This window comes from Antechinus flavipes, chromosome 2 (assembly GCF_016432865.1).
Source record: "Antechinus flavipes isolate AdamAnt ecotype Samford, QLD, Australia chromosome 2, AdamAnt_v2, whole genome shotgun sequence".
NCBI classification, from domain to species: domain Eukaryota; kingdom Metazoa; phylum Chordata; class Mammalia; order Dasyuromorphia; family Dasyuridae; genus Antechinus; species Antechinus flavipes.
The window spans coordinates 185,578,670-185,591,196 of NC_067399.1; the positions used below are offsets into that span (position 1 = coordinate 185,578,670).

General features: G+C 31.9%; 1 protein-coding gene across 1 annotated transcript in view; it reads right to left on the reverse strand.

Moving 5' to 3' along the window:
• Positions 1–12,527, reverse strand: part of MYOM2 (myomesin 2) — a 150,995-nt gene that overhangs the window by 32,160 nt on the left and 106,308 nt on the right. Inside the window, exons 24-28 of the mRNA XM_051975997.1 lie at positions 11,285–11,329; positions 10,617–10,753; positions 3,739–3,883; positions 3,564–3,623; positions 425–492 (exon numbers count right to left, since the gene is read on the reverse strand). Of these exons, the coding sequence (XP_051831957.1) occupies positions 425–492; positions 3,564–3,623; positions 3,739–3,883; positions 10,617–10,753; positions 11,285–11,329 (455 nt within the window). The remainder of the gene's footprint in view (positions 1–424; positions 493–3,563; positions 3,624–3,738; positions 3,884–10,616; positions 10,754–11,284; positions 11,330–12,527) is intronic.

Below are 12,527 nucleotides of genomic sequence, written 5' to 3' on the forward strand. Positions count from 1 at the left end.
AAATGAAAATACTATATAAAGAATATAGGGAGGAACATGAAAAGATGTTTAAAAAGTTTATGCCCATAGGTTTCTTCTGGAATTCACCTGATAAAAATTTTTAAGTAAAATGTAATAAATGAACTTTTACAATATCTTTTTTAATCTTATTTTTACATTTCAAAATAATATGATATTTTCATTAGGAAACACTTTCAGTTTTAAATCAAGGAGTTATTAGTTGATAAGCATGAAAGATCTTAGAAGGCATAAATAAGTAAATAAATAAATATGTAATAAATACCTATTGATATTTTGTTCAAAATCAAGTGACTCAAAGTATTGATATTATAAGTAATTGATCAGCAAGTAATATTTTTCATGTAAGATATGTCTTAATGGGTCTTAAAATGAATTTAGCACATATGCTTAATACATTTCCCACCTTACACTTAAGTCGAACTTCACATTCTTCTGTAACATCCCAATGCAGATACTCTGCAAAATGAGGACCTAAGAAAAAAATTTAAAAAAAATTTTGAATTTATACCAAAGAATCAATGTCTATGCATTTATGTCAAGAGGAAAATTGCTGTGCATTTTGAAACCAAGATAATTATTTTTCAGAATAAGTTAACATGTTTGCCTTAGTGCTGAGTTTCTTTTGGACTTTGTATTGCCAAGTAGGAAAGTTATGGTCTGATCTCTCATTCTTACTGACATCCAATATCTATTTCCCTTTAAAAAGAATAATCTTGAAACCACTTTATTGTATTGCCTAAGGCATATTTATGGCTGAATATTCAATAGCTTAATGCATAAAACATCTAAAATGGTGAAATTAGCAGAGAAGAGATAAACAAGCTTTTAACCTACCACTGCTCCTCACACATCGCATTTCAATGGTAAAGAATTAGAAAATAAAAATAGTTTTTGTATTAATAAATTCTCTTTATACAAAATAACATGGAAAAGTGAATGATGGGCAAATATTAAAACTTGGTATTACCATAATACATAAAACTATAGATTGAGAAGCTATGGAGGGTATTTAGTGTTTTGTTTAATTTTTTATATGTGTATATAAAATGTTCTTAATAATATAGTGATTTGTTATAGGAAATTACCTTCAATGTTCCCTAAGTTGCTGAGATCCTCAATATGGAAATGAATAAGGTAAAACAGTCTTGTCCGCCCAAAAAATATGAAGTAAGCCTGACTACTAGTAAACAAGTTTGATTTCCATAAGGTATGCTAAATGTAATGAATTCTACTTTCTAATAATGGAATATTACTTCTGTGCATACAAAAGTGTTCTGGGTATCAAATACAGAAATAATTTAAAGGAACAGCTGCATTATATTTAATATTATGTGAGATGATTCAGACCAGTTCTAGTGATCTTGTGATGAAGAGAGCCATTTGCATACACCCAGAGAGAGAATTGTGGGAACTGAGTGTAGATCACAATATAGCATTTTCACTCTTTGTTATTATTTGCTTATATGTTACTTTCTTTCTCATTTATTTTCTTTTTTGATTTGATTTTTCTTGTGCAGCAAAATAATTGTATAAATATGTATGCATATATTTAAGATATATGTTTACATTGTTTAACATATATTGGATTACTTACTATCTACTTGAAGGAAGTGGGGGCAAAGGGGGAAAATCGGAACACAAGGTTTTGCAAGGGTTAATGCTGAAAAATTATCCATGTATATCTTTTGAAAATTAAAACCCTTGACTTTTGATCTGCATCGAAAGGAAATTTTGATAAAAATCATCATCTGGGTCAAATAAGATTAAACAATATTATCCACATATATTTTTTGACTTCTGAAAAAAAAGAGGATTGCAATATAAATGTAAAATTATGACTGACTTGAACTAAATAAAATAAGCAAATTTCTGTCCAATAAAAATGACTTTCATTGCTTTTTAAAATCATCTAATGAAATTTCTTATGCTTGCTTCCCACTCTGAAATTCTGTGATTTTGTCAAACCTCAGAAGTATTTTCTAATAAGTACAGTAAACTTGTTCAGGTAACATCTGGATGTTTGAAGGTAAGCCAACCTATCTGCAAAATAACATTTTCCTGGAAGTGGCTATAATATCAGCCTTGTTGTAGAATCTTATTTTATTCAAAGTAACTACTGAACACCCAATTCAGTGCTTAGGGACTCTTATGTGGTCAGCACTATATTCAGTATTATGGAAGGTTTATATGAAACATAAGATAAGCTTCCAAAAAGAAAAAAAAAAAAACAGAAAAATTCACAAATGCATATGGTCCCTGCCCAGAGGAAGGGAACTTATATCCCATTGGGAAGGCATCAGGCATATTGAAGAATCATGAACTAACAATGTAATGTAGTATAAATTTCCATAAATCCATAGGTAGAAGAGCAAAATGTGGCATAGAAGTTCAAAAAAGGAAGTGACAACAGAGAACTAGAATGCTAAGGCCATAATGATACATAGAAAATGTAGGGCTGAAAGAAGACTTTAAGGAATACATAGAATTTAAGTGGATAGATAAGGAGGAGTGAGGGTTTCCTTCTCCATAACAAAGCCAATCTTTTCACAAAGGAACAAACATGAATTCAGAAAGCAAAAAGGAGTAGACATTTTATATTGAAGAGCAACATAAAAGAATGTCTTCTTTTTCTTTCCTCTGTTCCCTTAATTGGAAATATTTTCCTCCCTTCCTCTTTGGTATTTCTACCCATTTTTAATGTCCAAAGTCATCTTTCAAAAGTCACCTCTGCTGGAGCTTTCCTGATGCTCTCTATTTTCCTTTAAATGGTTCTTTTTATAATAAGTAACATTATATTAATTTTCCCCCCAGCTCCTCCTCTGTCATAAATTGCAAACCCAATTAGGTAGGGATTGTGTTTTAGCTAAAATTTATGTTTCCAACCCTCATCCAGGGGCTGAATTCTGTTTTCTTATCCAGAGCACAGTGCTCTGTATATAGTAAATGTTTAATAAGTGCTTGATATATATACTATATGCTAGGTACTGTGTTAGGCTTCAAAAATACAAAGATAAAAACGAAACACATTGGAGAGGGCTTTAAAACATAGTCTGATTAGCTGGTACTTTATTTTGTAAATTTCTGAAGAAAGGAAATTACCAGAATAATCCTTTTTAGAGAAATTAATCTAGTAGTAATATTTAGGGTAGCAAAAAGGAAGAGAAGTTGTAATTAAAGAGACCAGTTAGGAAACTTTTGAGGTGGCTTAAGTCTGGATAAGGGTGGTGGCAGTGGTCGATTAAAGTAAGAGATGGATCAAAGACAGAAAGATATAACTTTAATTAGGTGGGAGAGGTGAAAGAAAAGAAATAGTAAAAATGAATACCAAATTTGAGGACTAGGACTCTATAATGTGAAGCCATTTAATCCTCTCCTTGCTAAGAGTAAGTATGGTCCTCTAAAAACATGCAATTCTTATTAAGAAAATCAAATCACTTACATGGTTTTTATTTAGAATTACGTTGCATTATATAGGTCTTACCTTGAATAGGACACTCAAATTAATTTGGGTCTTTTAGGGAACACTCACTTGAACTATTTACCTTGTTTCCTGAGAAATTCTTTTCTTTGGAATTCAGCCTCTTCCAGGACAGCCTTAAATGCTAAAAATTCAGCAGAGGGATGAAAAGATGTAAAAAATTTAGTCATTTAGCTATTTAAGTATATTTGTTCTAAAGTGCCTTTTATGGCCATGTGTTAATATTGGATGTGTCATACCATCTCCAATAAGAACTAATGAAGATTGATTTTTGGCTTTTCCATCATGGATCTGCACAGTGTAGGTGCCTTCATTTTCAATAGTAAATCGATCCATTACCATCTCAATGATGCCAGTTGATTTATCACACTTAATTCTGTGAGTCTAAAAGCAGAAGAAAAAATGTAGAATTGCACAATGTAACTATATATCTATGCATATATAGATACACACACACACACACACACACACACACACACTTTTACATCAAAAAGTAGCATAATCTATTGAACCTAATAGGCTGTTATAAAAGACTGGACTTAGCCTTACAAAATATTTTGGCTACTCCAATAGTAAACAAGAAATACAAATTTTCATTCAAAGCTGTCAGATCCAAATGCTTGAAAAGAATATCTTAAGAGAATATTTTATTTGTGAAAATGGAAAGGGGATGTTATGTAGAACACACAATTTGTTAAACTGGTTATTTTCTGAAAGAGGGCAGTTTGGATCATGAATTCTGTCTGACTTCTCTGCTACAACAATAGTCAGCAAAGCACATTTTTACATATTTATACTTTCATTTCAATGTCAATTCAGTAATGATACTGGTAAAATGTCAGTATTTTCATAATGGCAATCTTGAATTGAATTCTTCTATGTCCCCCTCAACCCCTGAACAAATCTAAACTTCTCTGACTTACTCTTAAAACCATAGTGTAATTTTTTTCTGTCCAATCTTATGTCCCAATATTCCCCTGTCACATTAAACTGTATTTAAGCTTAGCTTATATTATGATTATTCCTATTTATGTCTTCACACAGCTTCTCCTTGACTACAAAACCATCCTTTTTTCATTCCCTCCATTCTTTAAAGCTCTATTGTTTCCTCTTTTCTCTGATCTCTAACACTTAGAAATACCAGTCTATTCAGTTGAATTCACAAACATTTATTAAATGCCTACCACAAGATGCAACTAAGTGATATTATGGATAGATTGTAAGAAAAAGAGTAAGAAAAATCTGAATTTAAATTCTGCCTCAGATATTTATTAGTTCTGTGACTCTGGGCAAGTCATTCTTTTCAAACTCAGTTTCCTTATCTGTAAAGTGGGTATAATAATAGTATCTCCTTGGTTTTGAGGCTCAAAATAGAAAACATAAAGAGCATTTTGCAAACCTTAAGACTGTATATGAATGTTAGCTTTTATTAGCTGCACAATGTATTGTTCCAGGCTTCTTAATTACAAAGACTCCTCTTTCACTCAAAGACCTTATTTTCTATGAGCGATACCACAAGTACACATACAAATAGAGGCAAATAAAACAAAATTATTCTGAGGGAATGGAAAGTATCTCTAACTAGGAGTAGAAATCTCTGCCTCAAGCTCACATTTAAAGAATGTTTGATGACTGATTACAGAGCAGAGACTGCCCTCCAGTTGGATAAACAAGGTTCTTCTGATCCCAGGTATTATGGTCCAAAGAGTATTGTTTGAGACTAATTACTATGTGGAGCTTAATCAAATATAAATTTCTGTTTGGGGATTTTTTTTTAATAATATGAAGTCCTTTTGAGGTTTGATTTCCTGTAAAGCTGGAAAACCATTCTTCAAACTTAAATTACCTTATTATCAAATATGAATGCAATTCACACATTATGTATTTGTGTGAGATTACTTAGCTTTTTCTATCTCAGAAAAATGAAAAGGAGATTGGGATAACTAGAAAATAGGAGCAAGGTTCAAAGATGTGCAGGTGATGGGAAGGTTGATGTCGTGAATATTTAAGAGGGAGTATGAAAAATGAGATAGTTATCAAGAGAGACAATTAGATGACTCAGCTCCGGAAATGAACTTTGTTTATCAAGATGCAGAGAAAGCCAGGAAAAGGATGGGATATGAGAAAAGTAATGATTGTTTACTTTAATGTCTTTCCCCAGTTCTTGACTCTTTTGGGCCTTTACAATTTGGGATTTTGAACAACAGGGGTAAAATTTTCAAAACTTAGAAACTGAATTATTCCTATTTATATTCTATTAAGCCTATTTCAAGCATCCTTAAGAAAGCAACCATAGTACCTTATTCCATTTAGGTTCAAGAAAGAAAAATATATAACTCTAACTGGCAACAAGAATCAAACAAAATTTTCAACAGCACAATAGTCTATTGAAATGTATTCAGCAACTACACTGCAGTGTCTGATTCAGTTTTAGAAAATAATTAGGCTGCTCTCTATTGCCAATATGCAGCAAGATAAAGTTCAATGGTTTTATGGGTGCCATAAATACGAGCTTTTATGTGACTTTCACAAAATAGCATCAATCTTCAAATGTAAAAGTCACCTGTGGGTTACTAATTAAAAAAGTGAAATAGGACAACTGCACTTTGGAAAATTAGCTGTGTAGCTGTGACATCAGTTTTAAGGGCAGATAGGGAAAATGTTAATCAAATAGTATTATGTAAATAATATTAAATTAGGTTAAGTTTCATAGGGTTTAGAGCTAGGATGAAATTCAGAAATGATTTAGTCCAACTCAATTATTTTACAAATAAGGTAACTGAGGCCCAGAGAGAGTAAAACTTACAAAGGCACTTAGTTAAATATAGTATTGCATAATAATTTTAAAAAATAAAATAGGTGGTAAAACAAGAATTTCAACTAAGAATCTTTTACTCCATTTACAAGACTTTTTTTTTCATTATTAGTTAGTATTATACTTCTAAATAATAGAAAGAAACCAAAGGTGACCTAGAAAGCCCTCACTTCCTCAGGGACACAGCTCTTCTACAAAGAAATGTGTTTCCTTTGGGAGCATTAACTAGACTTTAAATATAAGATTTCCATTCATGAAAGGGCCTTACCTTTTTTTTCTTAAAATGGACCTATAATTTTGTCAATATAGAGAGCACCCAATGAGGAAATTCCCTCCATCTAAATACAGCAGTATCTTCTCTGAATCTTAATCATTTTAGAGAGTTTCCTGGAAAACTAAGATTTAGATGACTTCCAGAGAATCCCACAGTTTTTATGAGACAGACTTGAACCTAAACAATTCTGATTCCATTGTTTGGGAACTTGCTAAATAAGGGAAATCATAAAATTTCCATTTTTTCAAGAGTTCTGTATTAGAACCAGTTCTACTTCACAGTCTAAACCATGAAGAAAGGTCCTAGTAATCCAACTGTGCTTCAACCAGAAATGAAATATGTTCCATTTAGTTCTATATGGCAAGAATATGGAATGACGGTAAGGATAACAGGGTATGATGATGAATAGAATGTTAGACTCAAAGACCTAGTTAAAACCTTCCTCAGAAAATTGCTAGCTGTCATTGTTCATTTAACCTATTCTGGACTCAGTTTCTCATCTGTAATATGATAAGATGCATTATGTGATCTCTAAAACTTGACTCCATATTAATGACTTTAAGACCGCTGGATTTAGAGTCAAAAGACTTAAAGTTCAATCCTAGATCTGCCAATTGTGTGATCCTGGATAGCCAGTTATCTTTGTAGAATCAAAGTATCCTATCTATTAAAAGAAAAAGATGTGTTGAAAAAAAAGAAAGAAAGAAAGATTTAAAGAAGAGTTATAATCTTAACTTGGGGTAGATTATATAGAATAGATTAGATAGGTAGATAGATAGATGATAGATAATTGACAATAGAAGAAAGATACATTCAATTTTGATTTTGATTTTTTAAAAATCTTTGCTAATGGAGAACAACTTTTGAGCTAGAAATGAGAGAATAAGCACAATTAACAAGATCATACCCAAGTTAAGTAAAAATATAGTAAAAAAAAATCTGGTTGCTGTTTATGAATTTAAATCACTTTACTGAGATGAACTGAATCTTCAGGTACTAAAAGAATGTTGATATGTGGCTGATGAATCACTATGTGTGATATCTAAATTATTATGGAAATTAGAAAAGCTACCATATTGAAAAAGAACAAATGTCTTTCTTTTCAAAAAAGAGAAGAAAACAATCTAAAAACTATAGGAAGAGGATCCCTGGGAATTTTTTAGAATAGATCATAAAAAAGATATTTGCTGAAAATATAGTAGCAATAATTTCAGAAAGCCTGCATAGTTTCATCAAGAATAGGATATTTCATAGTATTTCTTTTTACAGGCTTACTAAAGTGAAAACTGAGGGGAATGCTATAGATACAATTTGTTTAGATTTTAGCAGAATATTTGATCAACTCTCTTGTACTATTCTGATAAAGAAGATAGATAGATGTGAACTAGATAAGCATTAGATTGAATATAATAAAATGAAATTCCATAGATAAAATTGTAAATCTTAGAGTTGGAAGCAAAAAAAAAAAAATCAGTTTCACAGATACTAATAAAGCATAGTAGACAGAAATTTGATTGAAAAGAACCTAGGGACCTTGGCTCACTGCAAGCTTAATACAAATTAGCAAGATCATCCAAAAAGGTTAATGTAATCTTCAGGTACTCTAAAAGAGACATCTTTTTCAGGAATAGAAAGGTTATAATCTCACTGTACTCTGCCTTCCTCAATCCTCATATTGAATATAATTTTCAGATAAATTATTGTCTATCCATGCCTCTTATTCTTGTGAAGGTTATTTTTTTTGTATCCATACTTTTTAGTTCTAGAGCCATAGTTTAAGAAGGATGTTTATAAGCTTGAAAAAAATCAAGAAGTGGTAAAGAGTCTTAAGTCTGTATCATATCAGGATTGGTTACAGAAATTGAGAGTGATTAGCCTAAAAAGAAGGAAAATCAAAGAAGCCATGATAGCTATTTTCCAATGTTTGAAGGAGTAGGGGAAAATGTTGGACAATGGCTGGAAGATGCAAAGAGATTAATCAAGAATTGATTTCAGAAAAAAAATTTCCTAAAAATTAATGTTTTCAAAAATATAATAGGCTGCTTTGAGAGTTAATTTTCTCTTTCCTGAAATTTTTCAGATACAGACTAGATAACATCCTTTTAAATATATGTTAAAGAAGGCATTCTTTCTAGTATATGTAGGTTTGATTAGGTTTATATTAAAGATTGCTTCTAATTCTTACATTCTGTGATTCTTTGATTTCTGATGCCCCTTGCCACTCTATGATTCTATCCTATTTAAAGACGAGTGGTATACAATGTTGAAATTGGATTCAGAAAGACATGAATTTTCTTGCTGTGAGAACCTGTAAAATGTTGCTGTGGGAATTAAACAAGATTTTATATATATATAAAGTTTTTTGCAAACTTAAAAGTCATATATTAATAGTAGCTACCTACTAGCTGGGTGGCCCCTTCAGGCTTATTTTCTTTATCTATTAAATGAGGCTAATAATAACATCTATTTTACAGACTTGTTGTGAGGCTCAAATGATACAACATATAAAATTGTTTTGCAAATCTTGAAGCACTCCATAAAATGCTAGCTATTATCCAAAGATGACAGGTATCTTTTTATTAGGCTACATGTAGCAATATTATTTTTCAACTTAAAAATTAAAGACTGAATTACAGCAAAAATTAAAGCCTTGTCTAGCAGGAAAAGAAAAGGTGTACTTTTAGCATTCCTTCTCATCATTTCAACATAAATCCTCTATCTGTAATAGGAAACCTAAATAATAAAGGAATTTATAGGAACCAATATCTACAATGTCCCTCCTATAAGAAAGATTCTGTTGCAAGGAAGTCAACAGTAATGATAAGCTAATCGGGCAGAATTGATACCATTATCAAGGACAGACAAAGACATTTAAGGAAAATTAATTTTTCACCAAAAAATATGTATCCTTTCACAAAACCAAATTCAATCTGAATTTTTTCCCTATAGAGATTATAAAACATCACTTGGTATTTTCAAACTTAAATAGATCAAGCTTTTAAAGTATTTTTTATTTCTGAAAGGTTGTTTAAAAAAACATTGAAGAGGTGCTCCTGGGATGGCAAGATTAGTATTAATAAACAATATATCATGCTATTACACACAGAGGAATTAACCCAGTTTTAGGATGCAGTATTATGCAAAGTTTCTGGTCAGACTACATCTCAAGCATGTCACTCAATTTACTGTAGAAAGGACATAAGCTTAAAAGTATCACCTCACCATATGGTAAGAAGTAACCTTAAGACCTTATCCTATATAGATAAGTTGAAGGAATTGGCAATGTTTAGCTTGGGAAAGAGTTTTAAGGGTGGGAAGTTAGGGTGAGGTAGACTTATAGCAGTTGTATTTAAAATTCTAGAGTACTGACATGAAGGGAAAGTATCATCCTTCCTATTCTTGGCCCTAGAGAACACAACTAGGAGCAAGGACTGGTACATGCAAAGAAGCAAATTTTGACTTAAAGAAAAGGCAGGGGAAGAGAAACTCAACAATTAGACTTATCAAAGAGGCTAACAGAATGACTCAGGAGGTAGATGAGGTTCCACTTCACTGGTAGTCATCAGGTAAAACACCTATTTTTAGAGTAGTAGAAGGAATTTGTATTCAGATGTTAATTGAATTAGCTGACTTCTGAGTTCCCTATCAACTCCAAAATTTTGGAGATTCTGTGTTGTAGAAAAAAGTTAGATCTGAGTTTGAATCTCAGGTTTGCCACTTAAGTCAATTGATTTCTCTGAGTTCTAGTTTTGTAATACATAAAACTGGGATACCTGCATAAATGGAATATTGAGAAGTTCAAATAATTTTCAAACGCTTTACAATTCATGATATAATCAAATTATAATTTTTGTTATTTTTTATCTAAACTGAACCCACACTCTTATGAGAAGGTTTAATTCATTTTACCAACCTCTACCACCTCCAAATCTGGTATCTCAATAATTATTCACTGACATAAACAACTGCCTTACCACTGTGAATCCTAGCCCTGACCAAAACCCCAAAATGCCCATATGTGACCTTACCTCGCTGTCAGAAACTTCTCTGTCATTAATAATGAATCTGTAGCTGGCATCCGGTGATAAGTGCTCAGCCTGGAGCCAGAAACGAACCTGGCCCTTATCAAAAATCTCATAAGCTAGTTCTGATTTCAAAGGAATTGCTACCGGAAGAAAAGAAATCACAAGTCAATAATGCATGAATCCTTGTGAGAAAGAATAGCTGCATTTTGTAGGAAAATATCAATTCTGGTTATTAAATTTTTGGAGAATGCAAAACCCTGGAGTATTGAATTGGATTATGAAAACTAGAAAAAAAAATCAAACTATAGTTTAGCCTGTTGTTGCTTTTAAAGCCTCATGCTGCGTGACTTATGTGTGTGAACACAATCTAGTTTTCTATATATATTTAATACAAAAAGGATTTCATTTGATAGACATCCCACCAGGATTAAGCATGGCCCATACTAAACCCAGATTTCAAAAGACTCCTTGAATGACAAATATTCCTACAAGCTACAGTATAAGCTAATATTTGTTTTAAATGAATAGATTATAAGCTAGTGAGCAAGGACAATAAAAATGAGGCCATTGGTTTCCCAGAGTTGTTCCTTAGAGATTTTCCCACTGTAATACACATGATCTTATTCCATTTATGACTGTATATTAGATTTGCAGTTTATAGGCTTACTTACTGGGATTCTTTATTTCATTGCTGAGTGCCATCAGGCGTTCAAGCTCTGAAATTAAGAAAAAGTTTGAGTTTTTAATTGATTTTGTCCAATGAACTCAGACATTTTCAAGGAATCTAAGAGAAATCATTGAAATGATAACTTAAAAGTCTGACTGAAATGCAACAGATAATTCATATCAGCAAAATTCTACTTGTAGAGAGAAAGAAAATTTTTTCTAAACTATATTAGAAGTGTAAAGTTAGCAAATAGTTTAAAGTGGAATTTTCACCATCCGCAACCTCAAGCTGGCAGAAAACTCACTCTCCTACTTTCTCAATCACTACATAGTGTAACTAATACAGTATGTTAGGACAAAGCAGAATATTTAATAAATATGAGATAAAAACAAAGCCATTGAAGATATCAAATATATATGGTATTATGGAAAGAGCATAAGACTTAGAGTGGAAGATTGAGATGTTAATCCTGACACTCCTGACATGGATGAGGATCACGACTTCTCAAGAAGTAATAAACTGGCACATCCAGTTTTTTTTTTAATGGCTTTGAGAAAGTCTGGAGAAAGCTCTGAGAAAGTTTTTAAGAAATACTGCATTTATCATTAGGTGGATGGTCACGTGGCAAATTTGTGAAGATTGTCTGCTAAAACATGGAGGGAATTTAGCCTGCATCAGTATAGACAATTTTTTTGTTGTTAATCAGTTTTTTTTTTTCAGTCATATCTGACTCTTCATGACCCCACTTGAGTTTTTCTAAGCCAAAACTTAAAGCAGTTTTCTGTTTCTTTCTCTAACTCATTTTACAGATGAGGAAACTGAGGCATACATGGGTAAGTGACTTGCCCAGGGCCATATAGATACTAAGTGTCTAAGGCCAGATTTTAACTCAGGGAAATGAATCCTTCTGACTCCTATTCTCTATTCACTAAGCCACCTAAATGTTAATATGCAAACCTTAAATGATCTATTTACTTCAGTCTAGGTTTTCTGACTAGAAGTCTGAAGCAAGCTCTATTCCATCAGAATGCTTCTCACAAATAACATTTATCATTGTGATACATTTTTTTAAAAAATTAGAATATACTATAAACCATACTATTAATGGAAGAAAACTATCTAATTTCTCAGTGTCCTGAACTATAAAGTGAAGCAATTAGACTAGATGACCAGATGATCTCTAAGGACCATTCTGCTCTTTTGTTTTATGACTAAATGACTGGGAGAGAGGACAGGAAAGGTGAGAT